Source organism: Paroedura picta, chromosome 14 (assembly GCF_049243985.1).
Source record: "Paroedura picta isolate Pp20150507F chromosome 14, Ppicta_v3.0, whole genome shotgun sequence".
In the NCBI taxonomy this organism is placed as follows: Eukaryota; Metazoa; Chordata; class Lepidosauria; order Squamata; family Gekkonidae; genus Paroedura; species Paroedura picta.
In genome coordinates this window covers 6,640,721-6,665,415 of record NC_135382.1, presented here as the reverse complement: position 1 = coordinate 6,665,415, position 24,695 = coordinate 6,640,721, and the positions used below count along the sequence as shown (strand labels likewise).

Below are 24,695 nucleotides of genomic sequence, written 5' to 3'. Positions count from 1 at the left end.
TCTGCATTTCTTTTAATTAGGTCCGAGGGGACTAAATCAAATCCACCTGCCTTACCCGGCCGCAGTGTACCTATCAAATTTTTGATCTCAGAAAGTTGAACAGTAGGCCATAGGGGAAGATTATCCAGACTTCCTTACTTGGCATGTTTCAGAGATGTCCAGAGCCGCATAAAGTTCTTGATAGTGTTTTTCCCAAATATCTGGTAGTATGGTTGAACTTGGATAGGATTTACTTGTACAACCAGAAACTAGTCTTCAGAATTGTGATGTTATTTTGTTTAATTGCTTGCCTTAGCAGCTCCCATGTTTTGTATGTATCCTAACTTTTTGCGTTTAATTAGTGCTTTGTAATAAGATTTCTTTTCCTTTAGTTCTTCCCATAGCTTTTGTGTAGGGTTATGTCTATACTCTCTAGCTCTTAGGGAATTCTTACATTGCCTACATTCTGTGTCGTACCAAGGTTTAGACAGATTACTTGCCAACTGCTTCTGGTTCATATTCAGACTTTTTAGGGCCATCTGTACTTCTCCTACCAGTTGTTCAAAGACCATTATGCCAGTATCTATCTGTTCATAGTTTAAGAATATCTGTGACATATCTCTAAAAGCATGAGAGTCTAACAAATCTGCCATGGTTTTATCTATGTTGGCATTCCATCTAACTGGGCATATCTTGATTTCAGAATCTGTGGGTCCATTAGTTCTTCCGTTTAACCACAGGTTGGCTATGGGGGAATTAAATACCATTTTCAAAGGCAAATGATCGCTATCATAAAAGGATGCTACCTTGAGTGATCTTATGCACTGGACAAAATATTTTGATAAAATGATATAATCTATTACACTCCTTCTATCCCCCATCCAGTATGTAAATTCAGCTGGGTGATCCCCTTTTACTGAGCCATTTAACATACATAGATCCATTCGGTTTAGCATTTGGGTCAGAAGGAATCCTGCGTAATTACATGTAAGGTCTTTAGAGCATCTTATATAAGGCAGCACCCTATATTCGTCATGAGGTTCATTGGATTTATAGTTAACATAAAGCTTATTGTCATCTGGTCCAGTTCTAGCATTAAAGTCACCTCCTACAATTATATATGTTGTTGGATAGGTGTTTATCAATTCTAGTATATATGTTTCCAGGCCCTCCCAATCTTTATCCAGTTGGGCATTGGTCTTACCGGGAGGCATATAGACATGGACAACCAGGAATGAAGTCTGCTGGCAGCAAATGCTAATAGCCATAGCCATTTGTAAATAAGAGGGAATTTGGCTAACTACTGTGTTCAATGATGTAGCAATCAAAATTCCCAATCCGCCTTTGGTTCTGCCATGAGTAGAGGCTAGAGCCGCTAGTGTGTATGTGGTATAACCATTCATGGTAATTGGGTTTAAAAGCCATGATTCCTGCACCATGATTATATCAAAACTGGAAAGAAATTTATAAGTGGATTGGTCCCTTAACTTGTTTGCCCAGCCCATAACGTTCCAGGAAAGGAGTGAAAATCCTTGGTCGCAGGTATCTGTCAATTTTTGAGTTCCCTTTGAGAGTTAATCTGATGTTATCAGGTTCAACCGTTGCTCAATGTCATGGTAGATACATCCGTGCTTACATGCTCCCTCATAGAAGGTTGAGGTTCTCCTGTTATTGTCTGCTGTTCACTTGCCATCTTCTCCGTTGTATTATTCGGTTTAACTTCTCTTCCTTTATGGTTACTATTTCCAGCTGTAAGAGGGGTTGTATCCTTTGGTACACTGGGTATTGTGGAGGCAACTGTAGTAACCAATGCTTGGGCTGGCTCCATTGGCTCTGAAAAGTCCATCAGGTTGTAAGTCTCCTTTGTACTTAGTAGCTTATTCCTAAGGGTTTCCGGTCTGTCTGTGATGGCGGTTTGTTCCTCCATAGGTAATAGGGCAAAGGACTGGATCAGGTCTTTCTCAACTGAGTTATCCAGATTGTTGACTTTCAATGTAGATGTAGGCTGTCCAGTCCATTTTAGTAAATCATCATTGTCCTTAATAGTCATTTCCTTTTTATCCAATGATTCCCTATTTTTCATCGCCAAGTTCTCTGTGGGAAAATATACACACAGAGGCTGTATCAAAGTGTTATAAAAAAACCCTTGCAGGATATATCCCCTTTTGGGCTAGTCTGCAAGCAGGGAAGGAATCCTGTTGATCTTGAAGGTAAGCATCCTTCTTTGTATCTGGTTGGGAGTGTTAAGTTGTTCTATATCAGCAAGGTCAATGTAAAAAAACACTTCTCCCAAGTAAGTTCCTAAGATGTTTTATAGCTTCCTGCTTATTGTTCCAAAGGGGTGTCTGACCTCTAAATGGGCAGATAGTCAGACTGATCTTATTCCTCTGAAGAATTAAATTTTGTTTGGGAAGGTTCTTATCAGCTTCTATGGGTGTTTCCTTTTGAGAGACATGCTTAGTCACTGAGGTAGAACAGGGGGCTGTGTGGGAGTTATGATTGGCAGTTCCCAGCTGTTTCCCATCTCCCAAATGCAGCAGCATTTGAGTTAACCAGCCCATCTCCTCCTTTAGCTCTTTTAATGTAGAGAAGATTAAGGAGACCGTTCTAGCAGTCAATTCTGCGTATTCTCCTACAATGTCTGTAGTACTATTAGCCTCACCCCTTCCGTGTTCAGAAGTTTTAGTCAGCCTCTCCAGGGACTCTTCACAACCACCCTCCTTTTCAGCCACTTTTTCCACAATGTGATTTTCAGACAAGGAGGCCAGCGCAGTGTAACGGTTGGAGGTCGGAACAACATACTGTCCTTGACTATGTAAGTCGAAATAATCAACAATTCTCAATTGCTTACTAGCTGGCAAAGATACTGTATCTCACCTCACTCTGTCGTTTTTTCTGGCCCATTTAGCTATCAAACCGCCGCCAGTCCAAGCTGTGCAGCCCCCTCAGTCTAATGTATCATCAACTAGAAGCCGACAGCAGCTTGATAAGCTTAGAAGGAGCTTAAAAGGGGGTTAAAAGAAATAAAAAGAGATAACTTACAGAGCGTTGCTGTGTTGCTTCCTCCCTCCTTGCGCAGCCGCAGTCTCCCACTGTCCAGTCTGACATCCAGCCTTTCTAGAAAAGGTGGCTGATCAGGCTGCCACAAACTATTTATAAGCACACTTGAATGAAGCATCAGTACTGGATCTATTCCAGTCTGGCTTCTGATCTGACCACGGGGTAGAAATGGCTTTGGTCACCCTGGCTGGACCAAGGAGAGACAGCGCTGCTTGTGTTGCTAGACCTCATGGCAACATTTGATTTAGTCGATCATGAGCTGTTAGCTCACCACCTCATTGACGTAGAGATATGGGGACTAGCTTTACAGTGGCTGGTCTCCTTTCTCCAGGTTCAAGGACAAAGGGTAGCAATTGGGGAGGAACAGTCATGCTACTGGGAATTCCCTTGTAGGGTACCCGATGGTACAGTTCTCTCCCCAATGTTATTTAACATCTTTTTGTGCCCTCTTGTTCAGCTAGTTCGGAGGCATGGGCTTGCGTGTCATCAGTATACTCTATCTGCTAATGAGCAGCTGGCTAGATACACCTCAAGATTCACTAGCCAGGTGCCTGGAGGTGGTGACAGAGTGGTTTCAGCAGTCATCTAAAGCTCAACTCTGAGAAGATGGAGGTCCTGTGGCTAGACTGGAAAGGGCTGGATGAGGAAACACATTCTCCCTGCCTTGACAGAGTGCAGTTGACAACTTAGCACACTGTCAGGAACTTGAGAGTGATCTATGATGCCTCCCTAATCTTGGAAGCACAGATCACGGAGGTAGCACTGCAGGCATTTTTCCATCTTTGCCTAGCAAAGCTACTAGTGCTCTATTTGATTCTGGAAAACCTAGCCATACTCATCCATGCAAAGGTAACCTCCAGATTAGATCACCGTAACTCGTTCTACATGAGTCTACCCTTGGCCTGGACCTGGAGACTAAAGGTGGTACAAAATGCAGCTGCTTAGGTTCTTACTAGGACACCATGCAGGGGCCACATATGACCTGCCCTCCAGCTGCTACATTATTTGCTCTTTGAATTCCGGATCAAGTTCAAGGTGTTGGTTTTAACCTTTAAGCCCATACACAGTCTGGACCCTGCATATCTAAGGGGTTGCTCCTCCCCGTTTGTCCCCAGAAGGACCATAAGATCGCCCAACCCTAACATGCTGGTGGTCCCCAGCCCAAGGGTCTTCTTGGAACAAGCTGCCAACTTAAACCCAGGCCCTGATGGAACTACTTCTGTTCCGCAGAACCTGCAAGATCAGTCATTTGTTTGAGGCTAGACTGAACAAACAGAATCAGTGCCAACAGAATCAGTGGGCTTCTCTCCACGCCTCTCCGTATCTCCCGCCCCCCTGAAATTAGAATTAAAATATCACCATACTGTTGAGGCAGACCAGCAGAACATCCATAAGCACAACAGAACATTGAATTGTTTGAATTATTTTAATGGTATTTTAATTAATTGTACTTTGAACTGTGATGTTATATGTTACATTGTAAACTGCCCCAAGTCTGCACTGCAGGGAGGTAGTGATACATAAATAAATATACTCTTTGAAGAAATATTATTGGCCATTCAAAAATGTGTTTATTTCTGTTAATTCAGTAATTTCCGTTAATTCCATTAATTCAGCTTGGATACAAATTGTGAGCAGTATTTATTCTCATTGGCATTGAAATAATTCAACCTTGGAAATGGCTACTCAGGTTACCAGCTCGCTTATATCCTTGATACTTGGGAATGTTCAGCCTGGAGAAAAGGAGGTTGAGAGGGGAGATGATGGCCCTCTTTAAGTATTTGAAAGGTTGTCATTTGGAGGAGGGCAGGATGCTGTTCCCGTTGGACACGCTGTAGTGAGTTTAAACTACTACAACGATATAGGCTAGATATCAGGGGGGAAAAATTCACAGTCGGAGTACTTCAGCAGTGGAATAGGCTGCCTAAGGAGGTGGTGAGCTCCCCCTCACTGGCAGTCTTCAAGCAAAGGTTGGATACACACTTTTCTTGGATGCTTTAGGATGCTTTGGGCTGATCCTGCGTTGAGCAGGGGGTTGGACTAGATGGTCTGTATGGCCCCTTAGAATCATAGAATCATAGAATCATAGAGTTGGAAGGGGCCATACAGACCATCTAGTCCAACCCCCTGCTCAACGCAGGATTAGCCCTAAGCATCCTAAAGCATCCAAGAAAAGTGTGTATCCAACCTTTGCTTGAAGACTTCCAGTGAGGGGGCGCTCACCACCTCCTTAGGCAGCCTATTCCACTGCTGAACTACTCTGACTGTGAAAAACTTTTTCCTGATATCTAGCCTATATTGTTGTACTTGAAGTTTAAACCCATTACTGCGTGTCCTCTCCTCTGCAACCAGCAGAAACAGCATCCTGCCCTCCTCCAAGTGACAACCTTTCAAATACTTAAAGAGGGCTATCATGTCCCCTCTCAACCTCCTTTTCTCCAGGCTGAACATTCCCAAGTCCCTCAACCTATCTTCATAGGGCTTGGTCCCTTGGCCCCAGATCATCTTCGTCGCTCTCCTCTGTACCCTTTCAATTTTATCGATGTCCTTCTTGAAGTGAGGCCTCCAGAACTGCACACAGTACTCCAGGTGTGGTCTGACCAGTGCCGTATACAATGGGACTATGACATCTTGTGATTTTGATGTGATGCTCCTGTTGATACAGCCCAAAATGGCATTTGCCTTTTTTACCGCTGCATCACACTGCCTGCTCATGTTTAGTTTACAATCCACAAGTACCCCAAGGTCTCGTTCACACACAGTGCTACCTAGAAGCGTATCCCCCATCCAGTAGGCATGCTTTTCATTTTTCTGACCCAGATTCAGAACTTTACACTTATCTTTATTAAATTGCATCTTGTTCTCATTTGCCCATTTTTCCATTGTGTTCAGATCTCGTTGAACTCTGTCTCTATCTTCCGGAGTATTTGCCAGTCCTCCCAATTTGGTGTCATCTGCAAACTTGATGAGTAGTCCCTCCACCCCCTCATCTAGATCATCTTTAACCGCTCCTAGCGGAGCGGAAGAAATAAAACAGTAAGGGCCCCGAGGGCGGGCCCTGTCCGGGATGAGGAAGGGTGCCAATAGGCCCCTTCCCCTGGACTGACAAGCGGAGGGCCCAATCGGGAGGCGCGAAGCGCCTCCCGATTGGGCCCTCCGCTTGTCAGTCCAGCCCCAAACTGCTGCTGATTGGCTGTTTGCCTGGACTACAGCCAATAGGGAGGCGCGAAGCGCCTCCCAACCCGCCCCATCCCCGACGAGGGCTACCCTTCCCTGCACGGCGGCCATTACTCTGCTGGCCGCCGAAAGGGAAGGTAGGCCTGCGGCTCCCTGTGCCTTCCCCCAACTGGGGGAGTACAAAGGATTCTGCGGGCCCGGGGACGGCACTGGGAGGCTTGCTGAGCCGCCCTGCACCGTTCCCGGGCGCTCAGAAGCCTTTGCAGTTGGGGGGTGGGAGGGGAGAACGGCTTCTGGGCGCCCGGGGAGAGCGCAGGGCGGCCGAGCCGCCCTGCGCCGTTCCGGGGCGCGCAGAAACCTTTGCCATCTTCTCCCACCCTTGCCAGCCACCAAGCGCTGTCCCCAGGGACAGCAGCTAGCGCCCATTTTATTCTAATATCTGGATGTGTATGGATTTGGTGGACTCTGTGTGCATGTGTGATGTGCTTATGCATTGTACACAGAAATGTGGAGCCTACTGCATTGGGAGAAGTCTCCTTCTGCCCAAACAATGCATTACTGCTAACACAATGAATCTGTGAAATTCAACCCCCTAAGACATCACGCCGTTCCACTGCTTGATTGGTAGAAGAAGAAGAAGAGTTGGTTCTTATATGCCACTTTTCTGTGCCTCCCTCCACCCCCTCATCTAGATCATTAATAAATAAGTTAAAAAGTACCGGACCGAGCACCTTATCAAAACCTTTACTAAAATCCAAGTAAACGACATCAACTGAATTTCCACGATCCAGCAAACCTGTTACGGTCTAAAAAGGAAACCAGGTTGATCTGAAAGGACCTGTTAGAGACAAATCCATGCTGACTTCCTTCGATCACCAAATTGTCCTCCAGATGTTTGCAGATCACTCCCTTTAATATCTGCTCCATTATCTTCCCCACAACAGAGGTCAGACTCACTGGTCTGTAGTTTCCCGGGTCATCCTTCCTCCCTTTTTTGAAGATCGGAATAACGTTTGCTCTCTTCCAGTACTCCGGGACATCTCCAGTCCTTAAAGAGGTCCCGAAGATGATGGACAAGGGCTGTGCAAGTTCTCTGGAAAGTTCTTTGGGCATTCTCGGGTACATTTCATCCGGCCCAGGGGATTTGAACTCATCCAGTGCAGCTAAATGCCTCTCGACAACCTCTCTATCCATGTTAACCTGCCATCCTTTGACTACTGCCATCTCTAGATGTGCCTAAACCATTTGACCTGTGAGAAAAAACAGATGTAAAATAGGTACTAAGCCTTTCTGCTTTCTCTGCATCTTCCATTAGAGTTTGTCCATCCGCACCCAACAGTGGGCCTATTGCCTCCTTTACTTTACGTTTGCTCCTCACAACTGAAAAATCTTTTCTTGTTACCATGGGCTTCCCTGGCCAATCTTAGCTCACTCTCAGCTTTGGCCTTTCTGATGATTGATCTACAGTGCCTAGTAACCTGTAGGTACTCTTCTTTAGAGCTCTGTCCTTCCCTCCATTTCCTGAACATTTTCTTTTTCTTTCTTAGTTCCTCTTGAAGTTCTCTGTTCATCCAAATAAGCTTCTTAGAGCTCCTGCAGTGTTTTCGTCTTTCTGGGATAGTCATTGATTGAGCATGCAATAGCTCTTGTTTGAGTAGTGCCCACCCTTCACATGCTCCCTTCCCCTCCAGCATTCTCATCCATGGTATGACACTCATCATGTCTCTGAGTTTATTAAAGTTTGCCCTACGAAAATCCAACATCCGCGTCTGGCTACAAGCTTCCTTGGCTCCCCATCTCAAAAGGAATTCTATGAGGACATGGTCACTTCCCCCTAGGGTCCCCACCTCCTTCACCTCATCCATCAACTCTTGCCTGTTGGTCAGTATTAAGTCCAGTATGGCTGAACCTCTTCTGGGTTCATCTACCATTTGATAAATGAAATTGTCAGCCAGGCAGGTCAGAAACTTGCATGACTGAGGACGCTTCGCAGAGTTTGTTTCCCAGCACACATCTGGGAAATTGAAGTCAACCATGATGACAAGGTCTTGCCGCTTGGATATTTTCTCAAGCTGCTCACAAAGTGCAGCATCCACATCCTCTCGTTGGTCAGGTGGTCGGTAGCAGACACCAACCACCACACTGTTTGTTTTCCCCTCACTTATTTTCACCCAGATTCTTTCCACTGTAGATATGCTCTCCTTCACCAGAATTTCCTGACAGGAAAGCCCTTTCCTCACATACAGTGCCACTCCTCCACCTCTTTGATCTATTCTGTTTTTTTTGAACAGTTCATATCCATCCACCATTACATTCCAGTCATGAGAATCATTCCACCAAGTTTCTGTGATGCCTACTAGATCATACCTTTCCATCAGCATGAGAAGTTCCAGCTCTTCCTTCTTATTGCCCATGCTTCGGGCGTTAGTATAAAGACATCTGAATCCTTTTACTTTTGGTTCCCTATGAGCTGGCCTTGCTGGTTGGGCTGCCCCCGATCGTTCTTCTTCCTTACACTCCCTATGTTGATCGTCTCCTTCCCCTTGTGGCTTTAGTTTAAAGCTCTCCTGATGAATCTCCCCAGGTTCCTGCCAAACACATTCTTCCCCAGTTTCGATAAGTGCAGTCCATCAGGTGCCTTCCTCAAGAAAGCCTGTCCCATGGTCCCAGAAACCAAATCTCTCCTGCCGGCACCAACTACGCAGCCACTGATTCACCTCCATTATCTTCCTCTCCTGACGCATTCCTCTTCCCTTGACAGGCAAGATTGAAGAGAGTCCATGTGGCTGCAGGGGTATGTTGTGTGGGTTGTGGTGGTATGGTGGGAATGAGGGTGTATGAGTGGAGAGATGTGCTGCAGGGATGCGCTCTCAGGCTTAGTAGAGTGTGGAAGAGGACTGACCTGTGGGAAGCATGGCATGGCTATTGTATGCATCGATCAGAGGAGGATCTCACAGTAGATGACATTTTTTGTCACAATGCGGTCAGATTGTGGGACCAGCATTCCCTGATCTGGTCCAGGGGCAACATGGACCCTGAGGTTTGTGAAACATCTGACTCATGACATGGTAACATATAGTTGGGTTGAATGTGGGTGAGGGGCTGCAGAGTTACATAGGGGAAAGGCAACGTGGAAGACAGTGAATGGAGAACATGGAGATGGTGGTGGGTGGGGGTAGCAGCAGCATGGAAGCAGGCTAATTAGGAGTCAGGGGTGGATGAGCAGGTGGGTCGGTGGAAGGTGGATTTGTCTGGGTGCAGAGGAATGTGGGGGATTGCTGGGATGTGTGTGGACGAGGAGTTTTCCAGGTAAGGGGGGGGGGAGTGAACGGCCGGACTGGATCTCACAGTGTGACTCGGGCATTGTACCATTTTGAAGTCCCACCTCCAAACCTCCAGAAATGTGTCCAACCCAGGGGTAGCCAACCTCCAGGTGGGGCCTGGAGAGCTCCTGGATGTACAGCTTATCTGCAGAGTATAAAGATCAACTCCCCAGGCAGAAAGGGCTTCTTTGGACGTTGGACAGGGTTGTTGTGGAGAAGAAACATTTAAGGCCTCCATTTAAGGTTGTTGTAGAGTTGAAACACTTGAGTTGTAGATTTGAAGCTTACCACACAGGGTTGTTGTGCAGATGAAAGAGGAGGCAAAAGAACCTCTGCAACAGCATCCAGTACAGCAACCCTGTGTGGTAAGCTTCAAATCTACAGAGAGTTATGGGGAAGAAATACACATAGCTTGGCTGCATCTACCCTCTAGCAGCTAGGCTGGCCACAGCAGTATTTTAAGTGAGAAGAGGCTTTTCCTCTCTGTCAGCCAACCATTAGGCAGAAGGGGAAAGCTTCCCTCCCCCGCTCAAAAGGAAAGCACAAGTATGCCCATAGACTCCTGTGTGTAGTTCTCAGAAGGAAATGCCTCCCTCTCCTATTAGAGGCTCTTTCACAGCAGGCCTGAAGGGAGGGAGGGAGTTAGCTGCCAGGGGTGGCAAACTCACCAGGCGATAGACTACAACAAACTGAAATAACTGTGAGGTGAAAGAACCATGAGGAGATGGTCAGGGGCAGGACATGCATGCTGGAGGAGGACAAAGCCAGGAGCTGTACAGGTGACCTGATTGGCCAATAAACAGTGATGGCCAGCTCCTCCCACCAAACCCTTACTGTTTTATTTATATGGTACAGATATGGTACAGATGGCACAGGTGGATTTTAAACATTTGAGCTCTTATAATTTCTAAAACTGATTTTATTCCTATTTTGGTTCTCACCTGTATTTCAGGTTCAGTTTTTGTTTCCCTTTATATTACTTGTTGTTGCCTTTTTAAATGACCATGTTTGTTAAAGATATTTGGGGGCATACTAAACAGGAACAGTGAAAGTCCTTGTGCTGTGCTGGCAGCTGTTAAGCAACCTCTTAAACAATTGCACAACCAGTCAGGGCTGATTCTGCACTTCCTTTGTTTGTTTGTTTTTGTTGTGGATCCTGCTGAATTCAGATCGATTCAGATCGGGTCTTCCTCTATCCCCCCCCCCCTCCAATTGAAACACAAAGTGTTCTGCACTTGATTGGGAAAGCTCAGAGCAGTGAAAGGAGCTAAGTGCAGCAGGAGTGTCTTGCTTTTCTTGAAGGGGGGGGGAGGGGGGAGGGGAGAGGGGAGAGGATTGAAGACAGCAGAGGAAGGGGAATAAATCCAAGAGGCAAATCTGCTGAGAGAAGTTAGGGCTTCTAGAGTGCAGTCACTTTAAGACGCAACCAGGAACCAGGGAGGTCTTTGTAGATTTGAGAGCCAGTTTGGTGTAGTGGTTAGGAGTGCGGATTTCTAATCTGGCATGCCAGGTTCGATTCTGTGCTCCCCCACATGCAACCAGCTGGGTGACCTTGGGCTTAACACAGCAATGATAAAACTGTTCTGACCGGGCAGTGATATCAGCGCTCTCTCAGCCTCACCCACCCAACTGGGTGTCTGTTGTGGGGAGAGGAATGGGAAGGCGACTGTAAGCCGCTTTGAGCCTCCTTTGGGTAGGGGAAAGCGGCATATAAGAACCAACTCTTCTTCTTTGAACTGATGCCCTGGCCAATCAGAGAAGACTGCTTTGCTACAGCATTGGAGGCACAAGGCAGGAAGTTAATTCACAAAAAGCAGATTTCTACAAATTTACATGCTGATTTTTGAAATACCGAGGGTTATATCTACTTCTGGATATATACATCTGGATATTGTGGGGGAAAGGTAGGGTCATTCCAGATCATTCATGCATGTTGCAGAGGAAAAATTTAAAGCACCGAAAATCAAAGTGGAAATCAAATTCAGTGTAGATGGCAGGGATTTATTCGAGCTGTCAGTGGGTAAAAAGCCCTGTGCAGAGTACACCCTGATCTCCAGTGGCCAAACAGAAGCTCACTCTTGGCCCTGCGCACTCTTTAGAAATCCTTGGCAAGCACTGTAGCTGCTCATCGGTGCCGCATTGGAGACTCCTGCCCTCTGGAGATGGCCCTTTCTTCTTCTATCACAAGATGCTCAGGATTTATCAGGCCATGAAGGGAGTTGGTGAATGAAGCTTCTCTCCCCAACTGCTGCAAAATTTCCTTGGTGCACTGTCTAGCTTTTTATCAATCTCAGTTGGCTGGGAAAAGCAGAGAAGACTATCCAAGAGTTTGCATTTAGCTCTGGGACTTGGGTGTTGAAAATTGAAGCTTACCGCAATTGGCAAAAAACATTTTGTTGCTGTTTCTTTGCTTGACTCAGTAATAACTTATGTGGTCAATATATGTGCATGCAAAAAATAAATCTAATAGAAGGAAGAAAGAATGTAGCTCCTTTCTTCAATATCCTGGTGGGACATGGCTTTAAAATGCCAAATGTGGTTGTCCCTGCTGAATCAGGTGGTACAGATTTTCAGATCTGATGTGTTGTTCCTGTGAGGTGAAATTGTAAAGATTTTGGCCTGGTCCTAGATTAGTGGTCCCCAATCCCCAGTCTGGGGACCGGTACCAGTCTATGGATCGGGCCTCGACTCCTCCTCGTCCTCCTCCCCGGCTGCTGCTTTGGGGGCTGCCCTGCCACTCTGCCGCCGGCTCACCTTTGGTGCTCTCCAGCAACCGCCATGGCTGGGGCTCCCCCTCGGCATGGCACTGCATAGTTGCTGCTGGCAGCACCCCCAGTGGGTGGTGGGAAGTCAGGGGCGCTGACGGGAAAGCAAGTGGAGCAGGAGCTCAGGCAGCAGGGGCTCAGACGGCAGCGGCAACATCCCTCGGCAAAAGACTAACCCCCCACCCGGGCCTCAGTAAAATTGTCAAACGTTGACCGGTCCCCGGTGATAAAAAGGTTGGGGACCACTGTCCTAGAGGACAGTGCTAATTCACATCTCCCTTCTGAATTTGTTAAGTGAGAGCTAATTACATGTGTTGGCTGTTATTCCTAACTAGGGGCCAAGCTTGTTGCATTCAGGAATTCAACTGATGCTAAATTGGATTGGGGTGGGGTGAAAGAACTCTGCATATAGTCTCTCCTCCCCCCCCCCCAGGTCCTGGAGAGTCTGCAGGCAGCTGTTATGGAACTCACCGGCAGTGGCAGCTCTGCAGCCTCTGAGCCTCGGAGGGAAGTGGAAGGAGGAGGGGGTGGTCAGGGGTGGGGCCAGAAGGCAAGCCAGTTGAAGGAGGAGGCACTCAGGGGCGGGCCAACTGCCCTGAGTGGATGTTAAGCTCTGAGTGGCACTTAAGCCATGAGACACACTCCTCCAAGGCCTTAAAAGAAATATATTATGTGTCGGACTCATGCAGTTCATAGTCAGACTCATGCAGTTCATTAATGTAAGTTGTGAATAGATTTTGTTATTGTCCAACTTTTTGTTCTGTTGACTTTAATCTTTGGTTGCATTGTATCTTAAAATGATGTTTGGCAAAAGCAAACAGATAGCAATAGTAAAAAACCACAACTAAATGAAATTATGTAGCTAGCCTTTGGCCCCCTTCAATTAAACCACCTTGGAAATACAATGCTTTGCCAGAGCCATCTGCCCAAGGCATGGTCTGCCATCTGCCTGGAATTGTTGTCCCCTTTTTGTTTCTGTTTTTATTTTGTACATGTAGATAGACTCATAGAGTTGTGGGGAGGCATCCAGGCAATGTAATCCAACCCCCCTGATCAATGCAGGATCAGCCTAAAGCAGTGGTTCTCAACCTTCCTTATGCCGTGACCCTTTAATATAGTTCCTCATGTTGTTGTGACCCCCAGCCATAAAATTATGCAAGTGTTCTTTCATAGAAATTAAGCCAAAAATGACCAATGGCGTGAAGATCCATTGTTCATGATTGTATATAAATTGTTTTTTCCAGGGTTTCTGAGGTCAGTTCTGCCTCTTGTCCCACCATGCCAATCTCGCTCTTTTCCACTGCTCCAGACAGACAAATGCTCTATCTCGATCTACCTCGCAAGGCTGTTGTGTTGATGGTGCCCCCCTGGCCAAGCTGCTTGCCCTGCTGTGACCCCTGTAAAAGGATCATTTGACCCCCAAATGGGTCCTGCCCCATAGGTTGAGAACCACTGGCCTAAAGCATCCCTGACAAGTGCTTGACGAGCTACTGCTTGAAGACTTCAAGGGAAGTCCCCAGTTTGTCAACAGTGGGGGGATTGGGGACACAGTGAGAGTTTTACCTATCACATGGCAAGTCTAGGCTAAGCCTTCCTTTCCTAAGTTTTCCATCCAATTTCCCACCTGTGATCTTTGCTTTTTCAAATCTGCTCCCCACCACTTTCCCCTGTAGCACTTACAAGAATTCTTTCCTAGAACATTTAAATGATGTTCCCTTCCTCCTCCCTTATTACTCATTCTTCTCTACAAAGCCTTGGTCTGGATATTAATTTCATTTGCAAATGAAGACAAAGATTGCAAAACTGAGAACAGATGTGTTTGTTTATTTCAATGCATTGATTTCTTGCTACTCTGAAGCTCAGAGCACCTTACAACATCTAAATTAAAGTTGCACAACAAAGTTTGAGTCCGATGTTCCTTTAACATCAACAAAGATTTATTCAAGGTGTGAGCTTTCGAGTGCATAGAATCATAGAATCAAAGAATAATAGAGTTGGAAGTGACCTCATGGGTCATCCAGTCCAACCCCCAGCACTATGCAGGATGCTCACATCCCAATCGCTCATCTACAGTAACCTGCCACCCCTTTGCCTTCACAGAATCAGCCTCTCCGTCAGATGGCTATCTAGCCTCTGTTTAAAAATTTCCAAAGATGGAGAACCCACCACCTCCTGAGGAAGCCTGTTCCATTGAGAAACCGCTCTAACTGTCAGTAACTTCTTCCGGATGTTTAGATGGAATTTCTTTAGAATTAATTTCATCCGATTCGGTCTGGTCAGTCCTTCTGGGGCAAGATACAACAATTCTGCTCCATCCTCCATATGGCTCCACCCTTTTAGAATCATAGAATCATAGAGTTGGAAGGGGCCATACAGGCCATCTAGTCCAACCCCCTGCTCAATGCAGGATCAGCCCAAAACATCCTAAAGCATCCAAGAAAAGTGTGTATCCAACCTTTGCTTGAAGACTGCCAGTGAGGGGGAGCTCACCACCTCCTTAGGCAGCCTATTCCACTGCTGAACTACTCTGACTGTGAAAATTTTTTTCCTGATATCTAGCCTATGTCATTGTACTTGTAGTTTAAACCCATTACTGTGTGTCCTCTCCTCTGCAGCGAACTGAAACAGCATCCTACCCTTCTCCAAGTGACAACCTTTCAAATACTTAAAGAGGGTTATCATGTCCCCTCTCAACCTCCTTTTCTCCAGGCTGAATATTCCCAAGTCCCTCAACCTATCTTCATAGGGCTTGGTCCCTTGGCCCCAGATCATCCTCGTCGCTCTCCTCTGTACCCTTTCAATTTTATCTACGTCCTTCTTTAAGTGATGCCTCCAGAACTGCACACAGTACTCCAGGTGTGGTCTGACCAGTGCCATATGCAATGGGACTATGACATCTTGTGATTTTGATATGATGCCCCTGTTGATACAGCCCAAAACGGCATTCGCCCTTTTTACCGCTGCATCACACTGCCTGCTCATGTTTAGTTTACAATCCACAAGTACCCCAAGGTCTCGTGTTACCTGGTGTTACCAGTGTTACCTAGAAGCGTATCCCCCATCCAGTAGGCATGCTTTTCATTTTTCTGTCTCAGATGCAGAACTTTACACTTAACTTTATTAAATTGCAGCTTGTTCTCATTTGCCCATTTTTCCATTGTTTTCAGATCTCTATCTTCTGGAGTATTTGCCAGTCCTCCCAATTTGGTGTCATCTGCAAACTTGATGAGTAGTCCCTCCACCCTGTCATCTAGATCATTAATGTTAAAAAGTCCGAGCACCGAGCCCTGTACCCCGCTTCTCACCTCCCTCCAGTCTGATGAAACACCATTGACAACAACTCTTTGAGTGCAGTTCTCTAACCAATTCCCTATCCACCTAACTATCTGAAAATCCAGATTGCAGTCCTTCTGCAATCTGGCGATCGCTTCGCCGGAAGATCAGAGGAGAGAACCAGGGGGAGGGACTTTGCTGAAACCGCAACAATGGTAATGCACAGAACTTTCCCGCTAGTGTTGCAGATTGGTTGCAAGAGTGTAGTGCTTTCCAGAGGGTGAATCCACTTTTTGGGATTTCCCTGGAAGGGCTACAACGAAGCGCTTTTTGCGGATCGGTTTCAGGAGTGTGGCAGATTGTCTATGATGTTGTCCATAACTGCATTTTAGTAGCTATTACAATTTGCCACACTCCTGCTACAATGAATCTGTGTGGAATGGCCCTGAGTGTTTGATTATTTGTTCCAAAATTTTGCCAGCTACAGACGTCAAGCTGACGGGTCCTCCTTTTTTACCTGGATCCTCCTTTTTCCCTTTTTTGAAGATCGGGGACATTTGTCCGCCTCCAATCATCCTGATAATGGAACAGGTATAATAAAGATAAAGAAAATTGGTAGCAAATTAGTAAACAGCATCACAGCATCCTAAATATGCAGTATTTTCTAGCAGTATCCTTCAATTGTCGCTCACAAAAACACTGGAGGAATAAAACTGCTACAGTGAGTGATTAATGGCAGACACTTTCGCAGTTGTTAAAAGAATAAAATTAATCTGAAGTTGTTCACTCATTAAATCCTATAGAGAACCCCCCCCCCAGCCTTTTCCACAAATTTACTTCTGCCCCAAACCTTCATATCAATATAACAAAAAATGTTATCTTAGGATAATGGTAGAGGACAGGAAGGCCTGGAGGATCATTGTCCATGGGGTCACATTGGGTCGGACATGATTTCGCAATTAACAACAATAACATCAAGCCTGGAAGTGATGTATAACTTTGGCCAAGTGCTTTTACTTCATGACAAGGATGAATTTGATCTGAAGTGCAGATTTGTAATGTTAACCCTGGGAGGGAGAGGAAAAGTTATGGTCAGAATAGTTTTATCAGTGCCGTGGCGAGCCCAAGGTCACCCAGCTGGCTGCATGTGGGGGAGCGCAGAATCGAACCTGGCATGCCAGATTAGAAGTCCGCACTCCTAACCACTACACCAAACTGGCTCTCCACTACACCAAACTGGGTTTAGTTTACAATCCACAAGTACCCCAAGGTCTCGTTCACACACAGTGTTACCTAGAAACGTATCACCCATCCAGTAGGCATGCTTTTCATTTTTCTGACCCAGATGCAGAACTTTGCACTTATCTTTATTAAATTGCATCTTGTTCTCATTTGCCCATTTTTCCATTGTGTTCAGATCTCGTTGAACTCTGTCTCTATCTTCCGGAGTATTTGCCAGTCCTCCCAATTTGGTGTCATCTGCAAACTTGATGAGTAGTCCCTCCACCCCTTCATCTAGATCCGCGGGCGCGGCCCGCAGCGTGGGCGTGGCCAGCACGGGCGCGGTCCCTGCGGGCGCGGCCCGATGCCCTGCCGGTCCCCAGCCTAATAAAGGTTGGGGACCACTGATCTAGATCATTAATAAATATGTTAAAAAGTACCAGATCGAGCACCGAGCCCTGAGGTACCCCGCTACTCACCTCCTTCCAGTCTGATGAAACACCATTGACAACAACTCTTTGAGTGCAGTTCTCTAACCAATTCCCTATCCACCTAACTATCTGAAAATCCAGATTGCAGTCCTTCAATTTATCCATCAGAACATCATGGGGAACCTTATCAAAACCTTTACTAAAATCTAAGTAAAAGACATCAAATGAATTTCCACGATCCAGCAAACCTGTTACTAAGTCTAAAAAGGAAACCAAGTTGGTCTGACAGGACCTGTTGGAGACAAATCCATGCTGATTTCCTTGGATCACCAAATAGTCCTCCAGATGTCTGTATATCCTCCCTTTTTGGAAGATCAGAATAACGTTTGCTCTCTTCCAGTCCTGCGGGACATCTCCAGTCCTTAAAGAGGTCCCGAAAATGATGGACAAGGGCTGTGCAAGTTCTCTGGAAAGTTCTTTGAACACTCTCGGGTGCATTTCATCCGGCCCAGGGGATTTGAACTCATCTAGTGCAGCTAAATGCCTCTCGACAAACTCTCTATCCATGTTAACCTGCCACCCAGACACTATCCTTTGACTACTGCCATCTCTAGATGTGCCTAAACCCTTTGACCTGTGGCAGAAAACTTTGACCTGTGGCAGATGTAAAATAGGCGCTGAGCCTTTCTGCTTTCTCTGCATCCTCAGAGTTTGTCCATCCGGACCCAACAGTAAGCCTATTGCCTCCTTTACTTTATGTTTGCTCCTCCCATAACTGAAAAATCTTTTCTTGTTACAGTGGACCTCCCTGGCCAATCTTAGCTCACTCTCAGCTTTGGCCTTTCTGATGATTGATCTACAGTGCCTAGTAACCTGTAGGTACTCTTCTTTAGAGCTCTGTCCTTCCCTCCATTTCCTGAACATTTTCCTTTTCTTTCTTAGTTCCTCTTGAAGTTCTCTGTTCATCCAAATAGGCTTCTTAGAGCTCCTGCAGTGTTTTCATCTTTCTGGGATAGAATCATAGAATCATAGAATCATAGAGTTGGAAGGAGCCATACAGGCCATGTAGTCCAACCCCCTGCTCAACGCAGGATCAGCCCAAAGCTGTCATTGATACTCATTGATTGAGCATGCAATAGCTCTTGTTTGAGTAGTGCCCACCCTTCACATGCTTCCTTCCCTTCCACATTCTCATCCAGGGTATGACACTCATCATGTCTCTGAGTTTATTAAAATTTGCCCTTAGAAAATCCAACATCCGCGTCTGGCTACAAGCTTCCTTGCCTCCCCATCTCAAAAGGAATTCTATGAGGACATGGTCACTTCCCCCTAGGGTCCCCACCTCCTTCACCTCATCCACCCACTCTTGCCTGTTGATCAATATTTTCAGAGTAGGGATAACATCAAATGTGTTCTGATTTCATTGAGCATGATCTCTTTGCTACAACCTGTTAATTTTACTGGTCTTTGTCCACTAATAATGGTTGAGTTTTTTGTTTGTTTTTGGTGTTTTAGGGTGTGGAGTGGCAATGTGACGAAGCTACCAAGAAAGCATGTTACAGTAAAGGGAAATCAAAGGTGAGTGAATGTGCCTAGATCTGCATGGGGAATTGGAAGTGTGTTTAGGATTGCAGTTAGAGTACAAAAGATAAATGAGATCACACTGCTGCCCTCTCCTGGACAGATCTTTCTCCTGCCTGTATGCCCACCTGGGATACCATTATAATGTTTTACATGGGTTAAGTCCCATAAGCCGGTGGTCCCCAAGCACCAGGCCGCGGCTCCCTCTCCCCGCCCCCCCTCCTGCAGTAAGAAACTTCCCAGGCCGCAAGCTTGCGGCCCGGCAAGCTTCCTTTTGTGGGAAGTGGGGGAGAGGGAAGCAGGGCTGTGCATGCGCGTATGTACCATGCGTGGCCAAAAACGCGTATGTGCGGCACTTTCGCACATGCACGGATGTGCCACACATGCACGTTTTCAGCCGTGCATGGCGCATGTGCGGCTGGACAATTGCCCTCCTCGCTGCCACCGGTCCACTGCCTGTAAAAGGTTACGGACCACTGCCATAAGGTGTATCTGTTGCCTTGAAGACTTTCAGAATTCTAGCAGACAGTACAAAAAGATGGGATGCGTTAGTCTTGAAAAGCTGGACATTCATTTTAAGAGCACAGTGCTGGCTAAGAACCTGCAGAATTGTGGTTTTCTGCTTCCATTGTACTTATGGCCGTTAGACATTATCTGGAAGTGATTCTAGTTTTTGAATTTGTATTTCCCCATTTCAGATGATATTTTCTGGGAACAAATGTGAAGAATGTCTTGTAAATGTACTAACCTCATTCTTTCCCATTGTTCCGTTTCTATATTATATCCCAAATTCCTGATCCATTTTATCATACAGTCTTTCACATCTTCCTGTTTCACAGTTCAGTAAAAGTTTATACATTTTTTGTAATAACATATCCATCATTTGTACATAAGTCTATCTCAAATACAGTTTTTCTTCATCGCATTAGAGCTAATGTGCATTTTTGATGAGGTGGTATCTCCAAAATTTGATGAGGTGGTATCTCCAGCGACCGCGCTACCCAGCCGGCTGGGAACGGCTGCAGCCCGGGGGGGGCTAGCGCCCGCTGTATTCTTTTTACAGCAGGCTTAATTTCTAAGAATAACAATAACAACAACAACAACAACAATAACAATAACAATAACAATAAGTGGCCTTTTGAGAAATAAACTGATGTGGGTAAACATTGCCAAAAAGATTGACAAATACCATTGCTGTCATTAGGAATTAGCTATATATTTGTGATGTTTTTTTTCATGTTCAGGTACACACAGGAAGGACAGTACCGAAGAGAGGTCAGATTTTACTTAGCTTATCCTGTTAGGAAAGTTGATGATTTCGAGGTGTTTTTATTTTTTTATTTTTTTGCCCTTTCTTTCGGTGGCAGGAAGAATGCCAGAATTATATTCGCGTTCTCCTTGTTGGTGGGGACCGACTTTTTGCGTGTGGAACAAATGCTTTTACACCCATTTGTACTAATCGAACGGTAAGAATATGGGTACAGTCATACTACAGACTAAGCTGAGCCCTTTCTTCTGGGCACTGTTTGTCTCTATGTGCACACACTATGGATGGAGAACAGAAATTCGTCACTCAACACTTTTGCCAAAGTACAATCCCTAGGATTATTTGGAGGAAAGTGTGAAAATTATCTTAGCCATAGTGCCTCTAAATATTTGGGAAACTGCACTATGGGTGGTCCGCTGTCTGGGACAGTATCCACTGTCCGGTTTGTGTTTCCAGCGCCGCAGTACCCACCCCGGTCACTGGACACAAGGTGTGCGCCACCTCACATCCACACACTTCCCACCAGCCGCCGAGGCCAGCATATGCTGCCGCTTAACCTACCCAGTGTGGCTGGTGGAAGCTATGAGGCACCACCACCTCCAACTATGCGACTCCGACTGTGTTGGTCCTCCAACAGATATCTGGGTTATTGAATTCACCCATGACCACTGTTTCCACCTATTTTGAAAATTGTATAATTTGATCTATGAGTATCTCATTCAAGTCCTCTGACTGGCTTGGTGGTCTTGGTGGTCTATGTTTTTTTTAAAAGATGTTTGTGAATGTTTTAAAGATCACAGAGTGATGAGTTATGGTTTCCTTTGATGTAATATGATCTTAATTGTTAATTTCCTTCTCCTACTAATGATAGTTGAGTAACCTGAAAGAGACGCATGATCAGATCAGTGGCATGGCTCGCTGCCCATACAGCCCCCAACACAATTCCACAGCCCTCCTCACAAGTACTGGGGAGCTCTATGCAGCAACCGTCATGGACTTCCCAGGAAGGGATCCTGCTATTTACCGTAGTTTGGGGATCCTTCCTCCTCTCCGAACTGCACAGTACAACTCCAAGTGGCTCAATGGTGAGTACAAAGAAGACCTCATTTGGGGGCATTGAAAAAGTCCCATCTCTGCTTTGTGAACAGAACATCTAGACAGCTGGGGATGTTTTGTCCCACCGTTTTCTCCTTGCATGGAAAACTGGTTTTCTGGTATTCAACACTGATGGCCTCCAATTTGAAATTCTAGATGGATTGAGAGTGTGTTGGAGACAGTCTGCCTCTGCCCACACTGTCCAGCCTGCTGGTTAAGGTCACCTTCTCTCTATGCCTCCCATCAGAGCTATGGCTGAGGCCAGAAAAACCTTCTCAAAACATCAGCCAAATTATTAAGAACATCTTGTCAAAGGAAAGGAAAGGGCATTTGGAATGAATTTGTTTTAAACTTGGATGTAAATTATTTTATTATTTTAATGCCATGTAAAATTGCACTGTGCCATTGTTTATTATGCTTGTTGTTACTGCCCTGAACCCTTGGGGAAGGGTGGGTTATAAATAATTTTTTATTGTTATTGTCATTATTATTAAGCATACATTTTTTCCTTTTATTTTGTGGGAGAAAAGCAGGTTTCCCTATTTAGAATGAAAAAATAGCAAAGGGTAAGGAGAGGAGAGAAACTCTTTGTCCACCTATTGCTTTCTCTCCTCCCCCCCCCCCCCCCCCCCCAGCATTCGTTCTTTCTTGTGATGTTCAGAATTATTCTGGGCTTATTCTGCATGCACTTAATATGCATTTTAGAAACAGATTTTCCTGTTTTGCACAGGGAAATCTAACTGCAAAAACACATTGAAAGAGTATGGAATGAGCACCCTTGTACTGAATTCTCAGCTCTGTTTTTTTAATGGTGTCTGGACCTTGCTACTTATATTTGTAGCCATTTAATTCCTCCCTTCCATTGTTGTAGTTCTCTGTGCTAGTTTGTGTGCGTGGGTATGTATAACTGGATAAATGTTCATGTATGTGTCTGAATAGGTATATAACGTTGTTAGGAAAAATTTTGAGTATACTTAGTGCTGATCATCTTGATCCTTGTGGTTGCTGTGTTACCTGGAAATATATGTGGTCCAGTCTGTCCCTGGGTGTCAATGGTTTTCCCTCGCCTGCACAAAATCTGTTGAGGCATGAAAGAAGTAACCCACAGTAATGGCTTTAAAGTATGTGTAGAACAATATCAGCTAGATATCCAGGGGGGGGGGGGATTTAATAGGATAGTTCAGCAGTGGAATGGGCTGCCTAAGGAGGTGGTGAGCTCCCCCTCACTGGCAGTCTTCCAGCAGAGGCTGGACAGATTTTTGTCACATATGCTTTATGACAGCCTTTCTCAACTTTTTAAATATTGAGAATCCCCTGAAACATTCTTCAGGTTTCAATAAACCCCAAAGTGTTGTGATCATGTAGGATATGGTTGGAAAGCATAGCTATGTACACACCCACCTGAACCTCTCCCCACCCCCTACAGGCCTATCATTGGACATTTTGGGTGCAGGTTGACATGATGATATATGGTCATATCACTCTAATGAACATTCAACATTTAAGATTTTATAAAAAATAATTAACTCCCATGCATTTAGGAAACCCTTCCTGGGCTGTAAAGAATCATAGAATCATAGAGTTGGAAGGGACCTCATGGGTCATCTAGTCCAACCTTTTGCACTATGCAGGACACTCACATCCCAATCACTCATCTACTGTAACCTGCCACCCTTTTGCCTTCACAGAATCAACCTTGCTGAAACTAGGATCCTGCTAAGGAATTTTGCATCATTTAGACCGTTTATGCACTGGGAACTTCATTGCCCCAGCTCCCATTCAGGAGCACAACTTGGGAGCGGATGAGGCGCACCGGGCCAAATGCTCCCGCGTGTGGGTGCAGGAAGAGGTGGGACAACCTGCCATGACTAAAACTCCAGCCTGCAGCCTGACATCAAACCTCCAGTGTGTAAACGGTCTTAATGTGTCGTGTTAGCATTTATGCTTTGTTTCCGTTCTGTTCTTAGACTACTGGTTGGTTCCACAATCCTTAATCCTATGGTATCAATTGAACTGACTTCCACCTTGAGTCCAAGTGACAAAGGAGGACTATAAATAATGTGAAATGTTCAAAATGGATGCCCATAACAGGGTGTTGAAAATATGGCTACAGACAGGTGGATGAGAAGACGTCTTTGGCACAGCTGAGAATGATAAGCAAAAGTCTCTTTCAAGGGAGATATATTTCTGATAGTTCAAAATGATTTTGTACCATTTTGCATGAATGTAAGAACATGAGAGGGGAGGCCCTGTGTCTCAGTATAGCCCATCTGCTTGACATGCAAAAGGTCCCAGTTTCAATCCCCGGCACCCCCAGTCAAAGGTTTAGCCGATGTGAAAAACCTTTCTTTGATCTGTCCTGAATGCATTGCCTGTCAGTGTTATTGGGTGCCCCCAGTTCTAATTTGATGAGAGAGGGAGATAAAGTTCTCCCCATCCAAATTCTCGACCTCCTGAGTACAGATAATTCAAAATTGGACTTTAAAATCAGAATCATTGTTATTTAAAAAAGGTCTTCTCTCCTTTCTAAGGGAAAATCAAATTGAAGTGAAAGTTATTTTCTCCCTATTTTTCCCTTTCAAAATGCATTTCAGAACCAAATTTTGTATCATCATATGACATTGGAAACTTCTTCTACTTCTTCTTCCGAGAGAATGCCATGGAATATGACTGTGGGCAAATAGTTTATTCCCGGGCTGCCCGAGTGTGTAAGAATGACATCGGAGGCAGATTTTTACTGGAAGATACCTGGACCACCTTCATGAAAGCTCGCTTGAACTGTTCCCAACCAGGAGAAATTCCATTTTACTACAATGAATTACAGAGTACGTTCTTCCTGCCTGAACTGGACTTAGTCTACGGGATCTTTACCACTAATGTGTATGTAGTTTACACAGTACTTTTATTTATAGAATATTCTGCATAATTAGAGGAAGAGGTCCTCTGCTTCCTCCTCATATGGGCTGTGTGCTACAGAACAGCCACCTATCCTGAAAATAGAAGTGCTACTGAAGAGATGTGAGCCCTTGAAGGAACAGAATATGCAGCTTGGGGTGGGGGGCAACCCCTAACATGTGTAAAACATTAGTGCAGTAGACCTGCTTACTTGACACATATGGCCAATTCTCCACCCAAGAGACTGACAGGACATAGTTGGCTCCCTTTGTATTCATTCATTCATTCATTCATTCATTCATTCATTCATTCATTCATTCATTTATGGATTTGTATACCTCCACTCCCCGACAGGTCTCACAGCAGTTCACGTCATAAAATTCTAAAAACAATAAAATCCCAATTTACCAAATTTACACAATAAAACAGTATCACAAAGATGGCAGTAATATCCTTGTTAATCCTTCCCACCTTGTTCAGGGTGGGGCCCTGATCTTCCTCCGGAGAGAGCGGGAGCTGGTCTGGAAGAACTTGGGATTCAGTTGAAAAAACCCAGGACTCTGTCCTGGCGGAAGGACCATATGCCTGGTGGAAGGACCATATGCCTGGCGGAAGAGCTCCATCTTAC

The 24,695-nt window shown here is 45.3% G+C and overlaps 1 protein-coding gene across 9 annotated transcripts in view; it reads left to right on the top strand.

The window, feature by feature from the left end:
• SEMA5A (semaphorin 5A) overlaps positions 1 to 24,695 on the top strand; it is a 300,988-nt gene that overhangs the window by 126,668 nt on the left and 149,625 nt on the right. For 7 of the 9 annotated variants that reach the window (XM_077309645.1, XM_077309644.1, XM_077309651.1 and 4 more), the window contains 4 exons: positions 18,745 to 18,807; positions 20,178 to 20,276; positions 20,949 to 21,162; positions 23,767 to 24,052. In XM_077309645.1, the coding sequence (XP_077165760.1) occupies positions 18,745 to 18,807; positions 20,178 to 20,276; positions 20,949 to 21,162; positions 23,767 to 24,052 (662 nt within the window). The remainder of the gene's footprint in view (positions 1 to 18,744; positions 18,808 to 20,177; positions 20,277 to 20,948; positions 21,163 to 23,766; positions 24,053 to 24,695) is intronic. The other 2 variants (XM_077309649.1, XM_077309652.1) reach the window with 1 other exon arrangement.